Raw genomic sequence first — 18,271 nt, 5'->3', positions numbered from 1 at the left:
CGGGAGAAAAGAGGGATTTGTCAATTAATCCAACCGCCTTAATCTCCCCCCCCCCCCCAACAACAAAAGGAAAAAATCTGTCCAACCATCTTTTTTACCACATTTCTGTTAAAAAACAAAAAAAAGAAACAATCACAAGAGAGTGCATGAAAAGCAACGTCATGCTCATTTCTTTTGGTGATTTAACAAATATATCTCCATCAACAGACTCTCAGGCTGAAAATGTTTATTTAACAAAAATAGTGTTGTCTTCACAAAATAGGTTAGACCAGCATTAGTGGTTCAACATTAGGGCTGTGCATACATGTACATATAATACAATCTAAATTGAATCCTACATGAGAAAACCTGACATCCACCGACACCGAGAAAAATAACGTTGATGTCTACAGTCTGCCAGTAGATCGTCCAAATACAAACACCATGACAACGTATTAAATCCCTCAGCCTCACACGTTCAACACACGTGAAGTGAAAGCATACCTGTCGGTGTTATGACGAGACAGACATGTGAACCAGACGGCTGTTTCGTACGGAGGATAAAAAATGACTTGTTCATAAATCAATCAATACAAAAATAACTAAATGAATTAATATCAATAAAATGAACTAATGGTGTAATTTAAGTTGGAATTAATACATATATCTATAATTACATGAATACATATAAGTTAGACCTGTGTGATATAATAAACCTATTGATACTCACTGTATGGCTCGATTGGTCTGCAGGACAGAGCATGCTGTAGCTAAAGCGGCTAGCTAACAATAAGGGACAGGTGTAGCAGTCAGCTCGTCAGCTAAAAGGACCCTTTGACCCATTGTGCTAAATTAGTACCAACAAAAACAATTATAGAAATACAAAACATATATAACAGATGTAGAAATAAATAAAAATGCATTTGCTCATTTGTTATCAACATAAATGTATTGATTCACTAATTATTTTTGTATTCATTTAGGATTCTTTTATTTGTTAATTATAAATATATATTTGTATATTCATGAATATAGCGTTTTTTAGTCCTCCGTACATTTACAAAGCAGTACTTGCATGGAGTCTCAAAACGTTAAAAAGAAACTGGCAGAGGCCATGAGGCGTTTTTTTTCAAACAACGCAGTGTGTGTTGATCAGCTGGTGGGCCATCGCCATGTTCCCGCTGGCCTGGTAGATGAGAGAGAGGTTGAAGGCGATCTCCCTCCTCAGATCCAGGTGATCATCGGGGATACCCTGAACGTAGGAGAGGAGGAAGAGGAGACAGACAACAAGATGAAAGCTCTTATAAACCTACGGGAGAATCGTCTGGCGGGGGAAAAAAAAGAAAAAAAAAAAAAAAAAGAGTTGTGGATGTAGGTCCATCCGTCCGTGTCCTAAAGTGATGTATGCATACGCACCTCCAGCTTCTGAGCGGGCAGTGTAAGTGCCGTCTGGTAGTAATGTATGGCCAAGTGTGTGAGGCCAATCTGGTGCAGCGCCCTGCCCAGGTTGTACATGCTCTCCTGACACACTCCACGGAGGTCCACGTACCGCCACAGAAAGGAAAAACCCTAAAAACACACACACACACACACACACACACACACACACACACACACACACACACAGGAGGAACAGAGTAGGGGATGTAACTGTGAAGCTAAAAGAAGGAGTTTGAAGAAATTTGACACACAAGACACACAAAAAAAAAAGTACCTGCAGCACGAGTGTATGTCGTTTGGCGACATACTTTTGAGAGGCCATGTGGAAAAAGGTGAGACCCACACACAGGCTGTGGAGTGGGATTTCAGGGTGAGTCTGGAAGGCCTGAACATACTGACCTAAAGACAGAGTAAATGTGTCAGACGAGTACCGATGAAAGGGATCGACAAATGCTTCCTAACGTCAAGCTAACTGGTCAAAGTGAGGCAGAAGCTAACGGGACGAGATAATCCACATTTGCTGACAACAGAAATGTGGGATGGATAAATCTGTGTAGTACAATCTCTGCTTGCATTCCTCTGATTCCATGTGTTTTTATGTTCCACCTTTAAACCGTAACGTTTGAGTAAATTTAATGTGAACACACACATGCGTCGTCCTCTTTGTTTACCTTTTTCTACGTCGCCATGCTTCCACTGGTTACCCCGTGTGTAACGTCACATTGCTATGAATTGTGGGTAATTCCCTTGGGCGAAGTCTGCAGAAATGCAGTGTGCAATGCGTGTGTGTGTGTGTGTGTGTGTGTGTGTGGTACCCAGAGCGTGCTTGAAGCTCCCCGACACCATGGCGTTGTGTCCGCACAGGACACCCAAAGCGTGGTTGTCGGGATACTTTAGCAGCAGACGCAGACAGAAGCGATGGTGACGCTGGTGCTGGGAGGTTATGGTCAGCTGAGAGGAGCACAAAAACATCTCAGACATTCCTTTTTACATCCACGAGAACAGACACACGCACAGGAAAAGATGGATTTTAGCACATAGCCGGACCTGGTTGAAAATATTCCAAAGCTGAGGCCGATCCACATTTTCCATCAGCATCAATCTGTTGAGAAGAGGGGGGGAAAAAACAGAGAGGACAATTCATACTGTACTTTTAAACAACCGTCACAAAACAGTGAACACCCGATGCTCTGCCTCATGGAGCTGACCGTATGTAGTTGTAGGCCTTGTAGTAGTTGTGGTCGAGGATGGTGGCGGACAGGCCGAAGCACTCCATCTCCTTCCTCCGGGGCTTGTTGTCGTAGAAGGAGTAGAACTCCATGGCGGACTCCACCAGCAGCTCGGCCTCCTCGTAGCGCCGCACCTCGCACAGTGTCAGCACGCAGCTCACCAGCAGCTGCCACCAGTCCTCTTTGGACAGAACGTTGGTTTTACCTGGACACAGGGGTGAGATTGTGCCATCAGCATAGAGTCGGTATGAACCGTAATGACACCAGGCGGCATCCTCCGGGTTCTGCCGAGTGAAGCCAAGTGTCGTGATATATATATATAACTTACGTTTGACTGGAAGACACACACACACACACACACACACACACACACAGTATATCCTTACCAGTGTTGTCCAGATAGGCAGCTTCGTGGTCAGCGATCTCGGGCAGGATGGCCTTCGCAAGTCTCAGGTGATTTACAGATGACACGTTTACAGAACGCACACACACCTTCGCTCGCTGCATGGCCACCTAAGACACCAAGGCAGATGAATGGCGCTTTAACTAAAGCCTTAGTGTCCGTATACACACCCTCCGTGCACGAGTGCGTTACCTTGAGCAGCATGGAGATCATAGTGATCATAGCGTCCAGGTAGTCCTGTGTCTGTCCCTGAGTCTTCAGCAGGGTGGAACGATGCAGCAGCAGCTTTAACTCCTACAACCACAGCACACAGAGAGATGTGAGTGTACACACACACACACACACACACACACACACACACACACACACACAGGAAAAAACGATATTGTCCCTCTTGTCCAAATCACACACTTCACCTTCTGCGCCGCTGACGAGTCCTGCGCCAGCGTCTCGCTGTCGTACATGGACTCCAGGGCCTTGAGGGCGCACTCGGGCCGGCCCAGCTGCTGCTGCAGGGTGGCCAGGGAGAGGCGAGCCTCCAGGTGCTGCGGGGCCATGTCCACCACTTTAGTGTAGCTCTGTGCCGCCGCCTCCATGTGGCCCAGCGCCTTCAGACACTCTGCGTGGGACAAAAATGTTGATTTTGGCCTGCAGTTCCCTTTTGAAACGCTAGCCGGCAGTGTCACACCTCTTTGTGTGCATCATATTTACGTCACGTAGGATCTGACTATGACTTAAAGTCTTGCTTTCCGTTGGTCCCACCTGCGTGTCGGAGCCAGACGACGGCCAGGTTGTACTTCTCGGATATGACGAGGGCAGACAGCAGCGGCAGAGCAGTCATGTACTTGCCCTCCTCCAGGTAGGCTTCACCTACATCCAGGTACAAGTCACCGATCTCCTCTGGACTCTGCTCCATCAGCGACGACACCAGCCCCTGCGAGTGACACAGATGTTTAATATCCATTTTCAGTTTCAACTCACTGCTGGGAATCATTATTTTAAGCCTGAATTAGATTTTCGAAATGATACAAGTGTGTTCCTAATTAAATCTTTTGAGTTCCGTTTACCTCCAGGGGTGTGTCGACATGCAGGTGTATGAGGCAGACCGTGAGCTTGGCCCTCAGGTCCACTGGGACACTGTCTGGTACTTGGACATCTTTAACGTCACCTGGAGAGGTAAAGACAATATGGTTCTAAAAATGTTCACATTTAGATTTTTGACTACCATGCCTCGCTATAAGCACAGCAGCTTTGTACTGTAAGGTCAACGAAAAGGGAAATATCTGCATAAAGATTTACGTTTTGGCAAAGAGTGACTCACAGTTCTCTTTAACAGCCATTTCCTCTTCAGTCTTCAACTCTGTGTCTTCCTCGCTCTTCTTCTCTTGTTCCTCGGTCGTCTCCTCTGCCACGCTCTCTTCTTCTCTTGGTTCCTCACACCCCGATTTGGATTCGTCCTTCACCAAAACTACACCGGCAAACTGGACCAAGACCTGGGAAAACACACGCAAAGTACATGCACTCATTAACACAAAACACATCTAAAAACAAATTGGCCTTCTTCGTAGAACCCCTAGACGTGCAAATAGTGTTTTTAATCCGTGAACTATTTGTTCACACACACACACACACACACACAGAGAGAGAGGTCTACCTGCAGTGCCTTGCTGTACTGGCGGTTGGCGATGTAGAGCTCAGCTGCCATGTTGATGAAGTCATCGCTGACCAGGCCGGGGTGTCGCTCCAGAGCCTCCTCTATCACACCCAGAGCTGAGGGCAAGTCGTTACTCTCATAGTAACTCCTGAACAGGGGACACACACACACACACACACACACACACACACACACACACACACACACACACACCGTGTTAGGCCCAGCATATGTGGATGCACAGCATTCGTGGACCTGGTCTGGCTAGTGTGTGCTGTACTTGGCCATGTCTTTGGAGAGCTGCATGAAGTGCTCTCCGTCCTCCATGGGCAGCAGTGTTAGGATCCTGCGGTAGCCGTCCATGCACTGCTTGTGCTCGCCCAGGCGCATGTGGAGGCTGGAGCGCTCCCACACGTAGCGCACGTTAGTGGGGTCGTACTTGATGGCTGCGGTGGAGGGAACGGGAGAAATGCAAAGAACTGTTTTCACACAGATCACACAGAAAACAACGGTTTGCATAACAATGGATCCATCATATCTACGGATCTTGGACTTTTGAGCGTCAGGCTGACCTTTTGAGTAGCACACAATGGCCTGTCGGATGTTGTCCTGCTCCAGAGACATTTCTGCCAGTCGGATCCACTCCTCACAGTCTGAAGGGTTCAGGTGGGCGGCGATCAGACCGAACTGCAGCGCCTTGTCCATGTCTTCATCGTCCTCGTAGATCATGGCCAATGTGGAGAAAGGCTCATAGGCCAAAGGAGCTGGAAGAGAAGGGGAGGACGATCCATTTAGATCATTGATAAATATAGAAAACTAATAACTCCAAGAAGTTTGTTTCATACCCTGTCTTATGATCTCCATGCACATCAAGATGGCGTCCTCTTTCTCTCCTCTAGCGTAGCGGATGTTGGCTTCTCCCATCAAGCCTCTCAGAGCTCGGGGCAGCTTGCTGCGTTGCCGCCGCTCCTGGACACACACACACACACACACACACACACACACACACACACACACACACACACACACACACACACACACACAGTCACAAACTAACACACATTAAAAGCTGGGAAACACACCAACACACTCTTCCCCTCCTCCTCACCCTCATCATCTTCATGTTTTCTCGGTTCAGCTCCATCTCCAGCGCAAACACGTCCCCCACCGTCGGATCCTCCTCCTCCTCTTCCTCCAGCTCTCTCTGTTTCCTGCTCCTCCGTCCTCTTCCTCCTTTCCCCCGCCGCTTCCGCCTCTTCTCCGTCTCCTCCATCTCCAGCCTCACTTTTTGCTCTTCCTCCGCCTTGTAGTCCTCATCCTCTTCATCGTCCACGTAGCTAAAGTCGTCCTCTCCCTCCTCCTGCTGCTCGTCTGAAGACGGTGGCTCTGGCTTGTCTCCCAGCATGGAGGCAAAGGCCTGCTGGACCCCCGGGCTGACTCCCTCCTCTGACAGGAGGGGAAGAGGATTATCAAGTGATGTCATCAACACTAATAAATAATAATATTTTATTTTGCATCAATTCTCTAAACCTTGTCTTCTTACATTCCAGCTGCCAAAAACCAGATGAGAGAAGTCACCTTTGATTATTTTTGGGAGCAGTTTACCCCGGGTTTTACCTCTCAGGCTATATTAGTTATAATATTAGATATTAACAATAATATTCAGGGGCTGTTAGAGATGGGGGACAAACAAGTTCAGGTTAAAGAGGCTTTATTTTTATTTTTTAATGGAACAGGTTTAATATCCAGAATATAACTTGATATGAAGTTTTTTTGTTTGTATTATTTAGTATTTATTTGTATTTATTTATAAATAACATTATTATTGTGTTTAAACGATAACTGTCATAAAGTCATGATGTTACACACTTCCGGTCCAGTAGGTGGCGGTATACACTGTAAACGTTGTTTTTCAGTCCGCCAGTAAACTGACAGAAGAAGAAGTAGAAGAAGACGCTTTACCGATGTTCTCCGGGACGTGTGCAGATGTAGAGGGCTGAGCAGCATCCTCCTCCACACCTTCAGCCGACACCTCAGACTCCTGAGAGAGGAGAGAACGTACACCGTCAGACTTCATGTTAACGTTACCGGAACGACACTGCAGACGTTTCGTTCTGAACACAACTGTAGCGTGACGACACTGTCGCTGTAGAGTCTATTAAACGAATGTAGCTCACGTTGAACCAACGTCAGGTGTAAAAGCTGATGCTGCCATGCTAACTTAGCTCTGCTTCTGGGCTGTGGGGTTTAGCCGGTGTAGCTAACTCGCTCAGATATCAGTTATTATATTCATAAGTTGTGCTTCACCTTGGCTTTGCGCTCATCCCTCCGCTGGTCAAACTCCTCAAAAGTTATCCTCCCCTCCAGGTAGTCTATGAGCTCCGCGCTGAAACCGGACATCGCTTTTCTCCGTTAACGTCTCTCCGTTCTACGTCTGTGACTGACTCTGACTGGCGGGCACGAAATGTGCGTGTTTTTCAGACAAAATGCACCATATCCCACTACAGCTGCAGCAACATATCAACTGTTAACAACGGAACACATCCGCGTAACGCTGAAAACAAACCGCCGGCATGTTGAACTGCAGTCACGTGACACGCAAATACTTCCGGGTTGGCGTCACGGAACTCACATACCAGTAGTATTCTACATGCATTTGATTATTTAGCGCATCTGTATTATCAATAACTAGCCACTCACCAAACTGTTAGTGACATTTAATAATATTCAGGAGGCTAAACTTAACTAGTTCCTCTATTACCGTTAGGACGTCACATGAAGTGTTTTTGGCGTCACCCAGCGGTGAAAAGTGGGAACGACCACCGGCCTTCATCTGGCCATAAATTGTATTGAAATATTTCGAACCAAATGTTATTACATAATGGAAATAAAGATAAAGTCAGTTTGAGAGTGTAACTAAGTACATTTACTCAAGTACTCTACAGATTTGAGGTACTTGTACTTTGTTTGAGTGTACTGTCCAGCAGTATAGTAGGCTAACTACATCAATACAACTATACTTAGACATCAGCGATGATAATCTAAAAACACAGTACATAGTTGTGTAATACTTACAGGGTGCGTCTTCCTGCATTGTGTACTTTTATTGTAGATTATTGTAGATATCATGCAGTGCACTTATTTAAGCTGCACACCACGTATTCTTTGCACAACATCTCGAGCGAACATAATTGAGCATTTCATACGACGTGTTTGTTCTGTTCTGAACCGGCTGGAGATTTACGTCAACACATATCTGCTTTTCCATCTCACAGAGACTCCAGATCCAGAGCGGTGTGGCAACTCCCGCTGTTCAGTCAACAGCTCGTGATTGACGTATTCTGCGTTATCTTTTTATATATCTATCTATATCTATATATATATATATATAGAGAGAGAGAGAGAGAGAGAGAGAGAGAGAGAGAGAGAGAGAGAGAGAGAGAGAGAGAGAGAGGGATGGAGGGAAGAGTGGAGGAGGGTGTGGTTTCACATGCTCCTCCTGCTTCTTTCCCAGCTTCTGATGCTTCTCCTCCATCAGGCTCACGTTGTGTTGGTGTCCCGGAAGGTCTGGACCGTTCAAGCTTTGTGATGACTGCACCTGAAGTCTGTAGCGCAGGTGAGTACACCGCATAATCCAAACCTGAAGTACTTAATCCACCCATAATACACATTTGGGCTGCAATTTACAATTTTTTGGAATAGGGAAAAATTCCCAACACAGGTTACAAGGTGATGCCTTAATGTCATGTTTTGTACGATCAAGATTCCAAAGACGAAAGATGTCAAATATTGTTCATTTAGAAAGCAGCGAGAACGCTCTGTAATGTGCAATTTGGGCTAAATTATTGTTGTTTTTTTAAGCTTGAAATCAGGGTAGAGCTGAGAATTAGGGGGAAAGAGTGTTGCAAATCTTCCAAGTCAGGGGGAGGATTGAAACCAAACGATAATAACATAAACACAGCAATCATTCGTGTAAAGTCTCTAATAAGTTATGGCTGATACGAAACTGTTGCCGTTCATTTACAATCCAAGCAGCAGGTTTGAATCCCTATCAGCGTGTGTAAATATTGAACACTCTGGGTCTGTGAAGTGTGTGTGTGTGTGTGTGTCATTGTTTTTGTCCCTTTCCAGGAACACATTTCACTGGTCAGTGGGTCAGCACAAAGGCCACACACTGAGCTTCATAACAACCAGTGTTCCTCTCTCCCTTCATGTTTTCTTCTTCTCCTCAGTCTGTGTAATCACTGTGGAAACAAATAATACATGAATGAAGTGAAAGATTTATACTCTTCTTGCATTAGCTTTTCTTAAAACGCTTATTTTTCCAATTTCTTTTAATTGTGTTTCTACCCCCTCCCCCAATCTTTTATTTTTTTTCCCTTATCTCCAGGTTGTCCGTGACCGCGGCGTCTCTGTCTCCCTCCCGTCATGAACGTGACTCCCGGCAGCTGTACGGCAGAGATGCCGTACGGATACCAGCCCCGCATGAAGGGCCTTTACATCGCCACCGAGCTCGTCATCGCAGCGCTGGCCATCATCGGCAACTCCCTGGTCTGTCTGGCCGTCAGCCGCAACAAAAAACTCCGCACTGTCACCAACTACTTCCTGGTGAGGAAACCTGATTCGACACCCGTCTGAAAAGTCTTACCATGTCGTTACGAGCAGATATCTAAAGGACCAAAAGTGTGTTTTACTCTGTGAAGGTATCATTGGCAGTGGCGGATATCCTGGTGGGCTTGGTGGCCATTCCCTGCGCGGTGCTGACGGACCTGGGTCGGCCTCACCACGACCTGCCCCTGTGCCTGGTGCTGCTCAGCGTCCTGATGGTGCTCACGCAGGTAGGAGCACCTAACCTGGTGGCTTTGGGGATTGATTGCAGGTTGGATTCCTGCAGAGCAAGAGCACCACCCCATAATGTGATCAAACCTTTGACGGTTTCTTTTATTTGGTGTTTACGTCAAGGAGCTAATATATTTACCCAGCATGCCTCAGACTCTGTAGTGTACGGTCTCCTTTCTCTTCCAGAGCTCCATCCTGAGTCTGGTAGCGGTAGCAGCGGAGCGCTACATGGCCATCCTTCTGCCCTTCCAGTACCAGCGGGTCATGAGCCCCAGGAACGCCCAGCTGGCCCTGCTGGTCACCTGGGGCCTGGGCGCCATCTCCGGCACTGTGCCGCTCATGGACTGGAAGAGACAACCGGCAAACTCTGAGTAAGAGAATGAGATGGATGAAGAGAGAGAGAGAGATATATATATATATATATATATATATATATATATATATATATATATATATATGCACGTACTGTCACCATGAACTCTTTCCTTTGGTCCCTGTTATTCCAGCTACTGTATCTTCACTTGCGTGGTGGACATGAACTACATGGTGTACTTCAACTTCTTCTGCTGCCTCATGGTGCCGCTGGTGGCCATGTTCGTCATCTACGGCCACATCTTCCTCACCGTCCGCCGCCAGCTCCGACGCATCGCTGTGGCCAGGGGGACCGCGGGCGGCGGGAGCACCGGGAGCGCCGGGACCACCGAGACTGATGACATTGGAAGTTCTTTTGCTGGGGGAACCACGGGAGGGGGAGCAGATACAACAGGCAGACAGGCCAGAGACGAGGCGGGGACATGTGAGGGTGAAGTGAGGCCTGGGGAAGGGTCCAGCATTGGGTCTCTCATTGAAACCGAGACTACCGCCGTCTTCACAAAGACAGGGTTCAGGATCGCCTTAGCTGGGTCTACCAGCTCCGGCTCCGCTCCCGCCGACCCCCCTCCCAGAGAGTCCAACGAGGCCAAATCCAACCTTCGCACCCGTCAGGAGACGCGTAAGGCCACCTCCCTCTTCCTGGTCCTGTTTCTCTTCACGGTATGCTGGACGCCCATCCACCTCATCAACTGCGTTCTGCTGTTCTGCCCACAGTGCGACGTGCCCATGTCACTCACACTAGCGGCCATTTTGCTTTCCCACGCCAACTCGGCCCTCAACCCGATCCTCTACGCGTACAGGATGAGGTCCTTCCGGCACACTTTGATAGGAATGTGGAGAGGAGTGTGGAGCAGGAGGCCGAAATGCCAGTAGAGGGTCAGGGTCAACCCGTCACAAGGGTCAGGACCCTTTGGTGTCACTTGGTTACGCATTGGGTGCCCCTTAGCAACGCATTTGGTGCCCCTTAGCAACGCATTTGGTGCCCCTTAGCAACGCATTTGGTGCCCCTTAGCGCCACTTAGGTTTAGGCTGATAAACTATTCAAATATTTTCCTCAAGCCCTGAAGCATGCTGCAGGTTTTCTGTAAAACTGGAGGATACCGTTTCTTTTTTTGTGCTTTTATTGTGAAAAATAAACCAATCAAAGAGGCAAGTCAAATCAACATAACTGCGTGCTTTATTGATATACAGTAAAGCATTTTATAATACAGTAGTAAGGCATATATTTGGTGGAATCTGATATGTTGTGAAGTATTGACGTGTTATTTGAAAAAAAAGAAAAGAAAAAAGTGTGAGAATGAAACATTAGAAATGAAGAAACAAAAGAAACCAATGAAGTTCAGTGTCTGGATTCAAAAGAAAAGGATAAATGCTGCGAGAATATGATGCTGTAAAACAAACGGGTGGATAACGCCACAGTGGACTCCTCTGAGCGGTTATACATGAAATAAAGATTGGAGTTTATTTAGTCACACATGCTAATATGGTAACACCTCACACGGCACAAAACAAAACACCCCCACACAGAACACGGGTATCTAGTATGACCCGGGTATGACAGTAGTGCACTCGGATTCTGACGAATTGTGTCGGACGCTAGCTTTTAATCCTCGAGTCGTGAATCTCTGACGGAGGCGAGCGATGCGGCGGATGCATCCAAACGTTGGGATCGGTTGGCTCCGTGAATCAACCAGAAGGTGAGACTGAACAACCGGAGAGAGAGCGCGGGGGGGTTGAGCTCGGCGGAGGAAGTTGCCTCCGGAACCGGACTTCTGACAGTTTCAGACGAGGTAGAGCTCACGTTACCGGGCCTCCCGACAAGAGTTCTCCCTCAGAACTCCAACGGAAGAATTCCCTCAAAACCCATGTAACGCTGCGGTGCTCCGATTCAATGAAAATCACATTCTTCTTAGCTCCTCTTACAGTACTTCTGACAACTCATACACAGTGTACTGTGTGTACTCAACAGGCCCTGAAAAGACCTTAAGATGTACTCGTTCACACATAACTGACTACGTTTACATGCTCATATTCCACTATTATTCTGAACGTGATATGGCTCAACATGTTTGATGTTTGGGTATTCTGAATCACTCATTATTCTGAATGAGTATTTCCCGATTGAGACATGTGGAAGATGTCTATTATTCACAGGAATATTAGTGGACTATTCATTTTCATTAGCCATGTAAACAGCTTAGTAGGAATATTGTCTTTTTTTTTTGGAATAAGGGCAAAAAGCGGAATATTCGGTGCATGAACGTAGTCAGTGTGGTTACAGGTGCAGCAAAACACCCATCAGTGATGCTGACTGAAGAGATCAAACAGACCAGGGAGAGGGTCTATTGGAAGACGCTACAAAGTTGCATCATGGGAAATGTAGGATCCAGTGTTTTTAAAGCTTTACCTGTTCTGGGGACAATAAAGTCAATAAGGGACGACGCAGGAAATCCTACTTCTGGTGTTAAAGGAAGAAAAAAAAAAAAGATGTAGTTATTATTGGCGAGTGGTGTCCAAATGACGTCAAATTATTTCCGACGTGCGTTAGGTTTGACCCGTTACAGCCTCTGTTTGTGCACGCGGCACACTGTGTTGAAAACAAATACAGGTTTTAAAAAAGTGTTGCCGTGGAGATGTGACTCACGGGGATGACGGACAGACTGACGGATGGACAGATGGACGGATGAGTGGAGAGAAATGAATAATTCAAAAACAACTTCAGGTTTGTCAGCCAAAACCAAAGCCCCCAAAAAAAAAAAAAAAAAAAAGCTGTAGTGTAATGTGGAAATTAGGCACGACCACACAAACACACACACACACACACACGCACGCGCACACACACAAACACACACACACACACGCACGCGCACACACACACGCACACACACACAGTTTCACAGACAACGTACTGTAAAGATCCAGGATGCCTGCATTACCTTGACAGTAGTGTACGCTGTTATAGAAAGACATGTTCCTCTTAGAAAGCACCCTCTTGGTTACAATCATTCTTTTTCTTTTTTTTTTTGATACAAATGTTTGAAATGCTTCAGCTGTTTCCGCAATTACAAAGAGATGGCAAATATCCGACCAAGATGAACACACCTATTTGTATCTCATCTCTCATTGCCCCCCCCCCCCCCCCAATCCATCCCATACTTGTTTTATACATTGCATAGAAGTTTAAAAACCAGCCTCTGTTATTAATAAAACAACTTCAGGACGTTTTAAGAAACTACTGAAATCTACATGTTTTTCTTTTGTTGGGTTTGTTTTTCGCGCCATTGCTGGAACCGCAATCCTTCACAAAAATAGACGTTATATATTCTCTTTGTAAACTGTGTTTCCGATCCAGTTGATATGACTAGAAAAGCATGCGTTAGGGAGGGGGGGGGGGGGGAGGGAGGACGAGGGGATGAAGGTTGGGAGGAGGGGGGGGGGGGGGGGGTCAGAAGGGCAGGGCCTCGTGCTGTTCGGCGCTCTGCTCGTCTGTCATCACGCTGACCAGCGACTCCATGGCACGGCCCAGATCATCGGCCATGTGGAACAAACGGCCAATACTGGGACCTGGAGAGAGGGGGGGCGGGAGAGAGAGAGAGAGATAGAGGGAGAGAGAGAGGGAGAGAGAGAAAGAGAGAGGGGGGAGGTAAAGAGAGAAGAGAGAGAGGGGGGAGAGGGAGAGAGAGAAGAGAGAGAAGGAGAGAAAGAAGAGAGAGATTGGGGAGAGAGATAGAGGGAGAGAGAGAGAGATAGAGGGAGAGAGAGGGGGGGAGGGAGAGAGAGAAGAGAGAGAGGGGGCGAGAGAGAGAAGAGAGAGAGGGGGGAGAGAGAGGGAGGGAGGAAGGGAGAGAAGAGAGAGGGAGGGGCGAGAGGGAGAGAGAGAGAGGGAGGAAGGGAGAGAAGAGAGAGGGAGGGGCGAGAGGAAGAGGGAGAGAGAGAGAGAGAGGGGGGGGAGGGAGAGGAAATGCTTACATGAAACACTCACACACAGTCAGATTGAGAGCTGCATAGGTCTGTGTACTACAGCAGCTGTAGACGATGACGACACTACTGCTTCCAGCACGCCACACGCCGGCTGCTTTACTGCAGCCGTATGAACCCAAAATAAACGGATTCAATGGATGCCCAAATAAAGAAAAAATCATGCTATATTTGTTAAAATGGTTTCCTGAATCTGCTATTTTGATTTACAGAATATCATTTTACAGGGCAATCATTTCCAGAAGCATTAAATGTAAAGCAAATCAAAAAATAATGAGGTGAAAAGTGTGGTTATGGGGCTACGATGGCACCCCTAGTGGCCAAATGAGAGCACAAAGAAAGTGTCAGAGTAGTAAACAGCAGAAAAGGAAGTTAAACACAGGGAAAGGGAGGGAGGTCACTGCACCCCCGCACCACGGTGTTTCCACTCTGTTGTGTGTTTTGTGCACAATTCTACCAGCAGCCAGCAGCCAATCCCATTTAATTAGCCAATTGTGAGATTTCTATCACGACCAAAAGTGGTACGAACATGGTGCTTGTGTGCAGTTGAAGTAGGTGGGGAAATGAGATGAGAAAAGGGGGAGGGTGGGGGACAAGTTGAGCCACTAACCTGTCATGGGTGTCCCCTTCTCCCTGCTGGCTCATGGAGACAAAGAGGAAAAAGGAAGAAGAGAAAGGAGGAAATAGAGAGAGAGAGAAACAAATCAGCCTGGTGTTGGTAATAGAGAATGAAAGACACAGTGAGTGAGCGGCCAGACACGCTTTACTTAAGACTCTCTAAGTAGTCGGCTGTTCATTTTTTCCCGGTAGGTACATCACAAACAGGCCTGTTTTTCGCTAATATTAAAAGTTCTTATTGGAGCCAACAACAGTGAGTTCATCCGGAGGTAGACATATAGGGAAACCTCCCAGCATGCAGCAGGGCAACATTCATTGACATAATTCTCACTCTGTCCATATCTGCATCGTTACTGATGATATTTGAGGACGTGGATATAATGTGATGTTCATGTTCGATGCCTTAAGTAAAGCTTCACTTTTTTTATCCTTACAGAAACATTTTAATAATTTCAATTTGATAATTCCAACTAAATATGACTTTAAAGAACAAGAGGTGGACATTGTGTACCCTGGCTATGAGGAAAAGAATTATTGAGCTGTTCCATCACTTCCTCCAACCCAGATGCATCTTGGGAGGGGCTGGACAGCTCGTCGTCGCCTGAAAACAGGAAGGAGGTGATGTTTTTACATCTTTCAGAAAGTTTCAGAAATCTTTCAGACATTCATACACTCACATCCCTGCACTTCTATCTTTGTGAGGACACTCATCAACAGAAACATTTTGGTCCAATGTAGAACATCGTCCATCAGTGTGATATCTACAAGCTGTGAAATCACACATCTCTATTTATATCCTCCATGTTTTTAAAACGGTGGATGCAAATTAAAGGATATCAGTCTGTGTGTGTGTGTGTGTGTGTGTGTGTGTGTGTGTGTGTGTGTGTGTGTTCTTACCCATTGTATCAGTAGTTTGGCTGGCAGCCACACGTAGCAGTGGGAGGGAGGAGTCGGAGCGTTGAGAGGAGGTGGAAGGAGAGGACAGTGCTGTGCCGTTCACCTTGGAATCCGTCTGACACACACACACACACACACACACACACACACACACACACACACACACACACACACACATTAGATACACAGCAAATTGGCAGCCCAAGCACAGCTTAATTAGAGGAGTCAAAAAAGGAGTGAAGTGTGTGTGTGTGTGTGTGTGTGTGTGTGTGTGTGTGTGTGTGTGTGTGTGTGTGTGTGTGTGTGTGTGTTGGACTAAGGAGTTGGCCCGATCCTCCGTGTCAGCTGTTACTGGCAGCTAGACAGCGCGGATGAAAGCTGCTTCAGTCCGAGCACCAAGCTCACCGGTCGGAACTTCACACCAACTTTGAGGGTGCACCGCCTTGCTCAAGGGCATGTTGAACAGCAGAAGCAGTTTTGGCGTAAATCTGGTGAGGGACCTGGAGCAGACTTGTCATTTCTTTACTTTCAAAGCTCCTATTGAGGTTTTGGAATGAAGCTTTGAATGTTTGTCGTTATGTAGACATTTAACGGGTCTTATTTTGTATTTGAGATATGGTGAGTAATCATAGGGGGAGATGATGTCTTCAGAAATGTTGGAATATTGATGAGAATGTCCTTCGGCTCACACAAAGAGCTGAGGCATGGTGCTTCGTTTTGACACTAAATGACGCAGCAGATCTGAACTTGTCCACTCAGCGTATGTACGCAGGGTGCCACGGTGAGCGGACCAGTACCTGCTCCAGCAGCTGTCTCAGCCGGTGCAGTTGGGACTCCAGCTGTTTGTTGTGGTCCTCCAGGATCTGCATGCGGGCCTCCAGGCGCCCCTTGTGCTGCCGCAGCAGCTTGGCCTCGGCGATGAGCTCGGCGTCGCGCGCACTCTGCGGCGACGCCGGGAGCATCTCCGGGGGCGAGGGCAGCGGGGACAGGCCCTTCCTGTCGTGGGCCTTCTTCAGGCGGTCGTACTCGGACTGCAGCTTCCTGCGGCGGGGTGAGCAGAGGAATTAATCTACCGCCGCAAGCTCTGACAGACAGGTGAAATATCAAACGCCCACTGCTTCAGAGAGACGGTGAACTTTTGTTTAGTCTTCATTGATTTCTATTTTAGGACATTTGTATTCTAGGACTGATGAAATCCAAGGCAGAGACGACGACACGGTCGCTCGGCTGCCCTTACTAAGAGGCTTTTTATAGGGGTTGCAGATTTATATATTTAAATGATGAATTTATTTTATTAAAATAACATTTTCATACTCCTTTAAACCCTGTTAGGAACACACATAAATTCAACTTTACATGAACATGAAAATCAAAAACTTAAAACTTAAAATGGGATGTTTTAGGTTTGCAAAAGAACTCAAAAAAGGGATATCCCAGGATTCCCCTTACTGTCCGTTAATTACAGTTAATAGTGTAACATTTAACCATGCCGTCAGTTGGACAGTTATTAAAAAATATATGATGCTTTTCACGGCAGCATGAAATATATATTAGAAAATAAATAACGACCTGTTAAACATTAGCTCTAATCTTCTTATAATATAAAAGGAAAACTATTAAAGATGTTTCTTATTTAAATAAATAACCACTATAGATTAACCTGACTACGCCAGATGGTTTGTGACACAGAACCATCTGGGAAGGAAACTCTTTTGACGGACAAAAAAAGAACACAGGTGATTGGATGAACCACCTGTCAATCAAACTCGAACCGAAGTGAGTCGGGAGGAGAGCGAAGGCATCTTTTTCCACGGAGAAAAGCCTCCAGTGTCGTTCTTTTACACTTTCTTTCGATGAAGAAAACACTCTCCAGTTCTCCTGAAATAAGTAACGCTGTTGCAGCGTCTATGCTAAGCTAACGGGGAGCCCTGAAGTTAAGTTCAGGTTCATACAGGGTAGAGTAAATAGTAACGGGGAGATGGTCTGTCCACTGACCTGTTCTCTTGTTCCAGGTCATTGAGGACCCTCTCCAGCTCGCCCTTCTCCTCCGTCTCCATGGAGATGAGGATCTGGGCGGGGCTACGGGGCTGGCTGAGAGGAGAGCCTTGGTTCAGAGACTGGCAGTAGTGCTGGATCAACATGTGCTCGTCATCGCTGCAAACGCGCACACACACATGCAGATAGTCACACACACACACACATAGGAGAATGGAGAAAAAAAAAAAATCAGCAAGTGACTGAAAGAGCTGCTGACCAGGAAGAAGAACAATCTGAAACACAGCAACACATTTATCCTCAACTCTGCAACGCCGGTTATTTAGGAGCGATTTATCGAGCAGCGCTCTGCCAACTGTTAACAGATCAGTGGCGCGACCCGCCGTGTTTGGGAGGGATTTAATTAGGCCAGGTATTTAGATGCTGCTGTTTCCACTGCTTTCAGCTCAGCCAGTCTCCCATTCTGAGTAATATAAGAGCTGCGGATATATCCCCTTTAACATGACTGCTGACTTGAAAGTGAGAGTGTGTAGCTCTCTGAGCTCTGGTTTAAAACAGCCTCTGGACCGTTTTTTTTTTTTTTTTGTTTTTGCTTCATCAAGCGAGCTGCATTTGAAAGTTATGTTGATGCGTTACACTGGAGCAACTTTTACTTTACTCTGCAATTCTAATTACAGGCTTGACTTCGCATGTTAGATTGCGTGTGGACTTATTGCACTTGCCGCTTCAATTGTCCCTGAAGCGTCTGTCGTTCTTCCAGCCCACTTTAGATGAAACCACGCCCACTCGCTGTGATTGGCTAGTACTCGTTGCCTCAACACTGCCTTAATGAGGCGCGAGAGCGTGGTAGAATTTGCTAGCTAGCTA

The 18,271-nt window shown here is 46.6% G+C and overlaps 3 protein-coding genes across 6 annotated transcripts in view; 1 reads left to right on the top strand and 2 right to left on the bottom strand.

Annotated features, from left to right (window-relative positions):
- Nucleotides 1–211: 211 nt before the first annotated feature.
- Nucleotides 212–7,269, bottom strand: gtf3c3 (general transcription factor IIIC, polypeptide 3). The gene is made up of 19 exons (XM_068719740.1): nt 7,013–7,269; nt 6,668–6,746; nt 5,814–6,151; nt 5,551–5,674; nt 5,278–5,469; nt 4,986–5,151; nt 4,706–4,853; nt 4,373–4,544; nt 4,119–4,219; nt 3,814–3,985; nt 3,468–3,670; nt 3,244–3,345; nt 3,035–3,161; nt 2,628–2,853; nt 2,467–2,521; nt 2,235–2,370; nt 1,694–1,818; nt 1,396–1,548; nt 212–1,231 (listed from the first exon to the last, which is right to left on the bottom strand). The coding sequence occupies exons 1-19, from the start codon at nt 7,103–7,105 to the stop codon at nt 1,109–1,111; spliced, it is 2,835 nt and encodes a 944-aa protein (XP_068575841.1). The 5' UTR covers nt 7,106–7,269; the 3' UTR covers nt 212–1,108.
- A 915-nt stretch (nt 7,270–8,184) lies between these two features.
- On the top strand, nt 8,185–11,013 carry LOC137878850 (adenosine receptor A1-like). The gene is made up of 5 exons (XM_068719290.1): nt 8,185–8,321; nt 9,096–9,313; nt 9,409–9,543; nt 9,731–9,915; nt 10,051–11,013. Exons 2-5 carry the CDS (start codon nt 9,134–9,136, stop codon nt 10,787–10,789), a joined length of 1,239 nt encoding a protein of 412 aa, XP_068575391.1. The 5' UTR covers nt 8,185–8,321; nt 9,096–9,133; the 3' UTR covers nt 10,790–11,013.
- Nucleotides 11,014–11,070: 57 nt separating this feature from the next.
- The window catches only part of dmd (dystrophin), a 105,753-nt gene continuing 98,552 nt past the window's right edge, over nt 11,071–18,271 (bottom strand). For all 4 annotated transcript variants that reach the window (XM_068719285.1, XM_068719286.1, XM_068719287.1 and 1 more), the window contains 5 exons: nt 17,405–17,563; nt 16,207–16,450; nt 15,410–15,524; nt 15,024–15,113; nt 11,071–13,480 (listed from right to left, as the gene is read on the bottom strand). In XM_068719285.1, coding sequence (XP_068575386.1) covers nt 13,362–13,480; nt 15,024–15,113; nt 15,410–15,524; nt 16,207–16,450; nt 17,405–17,563 — 727 coding nt within the window. In that variant the 3' untranslated portion in view covers nt 11,071–13,361. The remainder of the gene's footprint in view (nt 13,481–15,023; nt 15,114–15,409; nt 15,525–16,206; nt 16,451–17,404; nt 17,564–18,271) is intronic.

Source organism: Cebidichthys violaceus, unplaced genomic scaffold, assembly GCF_023349555.1.
Source record: "Cebidichthys violaceus isolate CVI_PGR_0920_01 unplaced genomic scaffold, fCebVio1.0.p SCAF_24, whole genome shotgun sequence".
In the NCBI taxonomy this organism is placed as follows: Eukaryota; Metazoa; Chordata; class Actinopteri; order Perciformes; family Stichaeidae; genus Cebidichthys; species Cebidichthys violaceus.
This window is presented reverse-complemented; position numbering and strand designations above follow the sequence as displayed.

Bases quoted from the DNA above. Each gene is read 5' to 3' on its own strand.
- LOC137878850 (XM_068719290.1), top strand. From the start codon at position 9,134: ATGAACGTGACTCCCGGCAGCTGTACGGCAGAGATGCCGTACGGATAC. The intron at 9,544-9,730 runs GTAGGAGCACCT...TTTCTCTTCCAG, and splicing joins TCCTGATGGTGCTCACGCAG to AGCTCCATCCTGAGTCTGGT. The intron at 9,916-10,050 runs GTAAGAGAATGA...CTGTTATTCCAG, and splicing joins AGACAACCGGCAAACTCTGA to CTACTGTATCTTCACTTGCG.
- gtf3c3 (XM_068719740.1), bottom strand. From the start codon at position 7,105: ATGTCCGGTTTCAGCGCGGAGCTCATAGACTACCTGGAGGGGAGGATA. The intron at 6,747-7,012 runs GTGAAGCACAAC...CTCCTCTCTCAG, and splicing joins GGGATGAGCGCAAAGCCAAG to GAGTCTGAGGTGTCGGCTGA. The intron at 1,549-1,693 runs GTACTTTTTTTT...GTGTGTTTTTAG, and splicing joins GACATACACTCGTGCTGCAG to GGTTTTTCCTTTCTGTGGCG.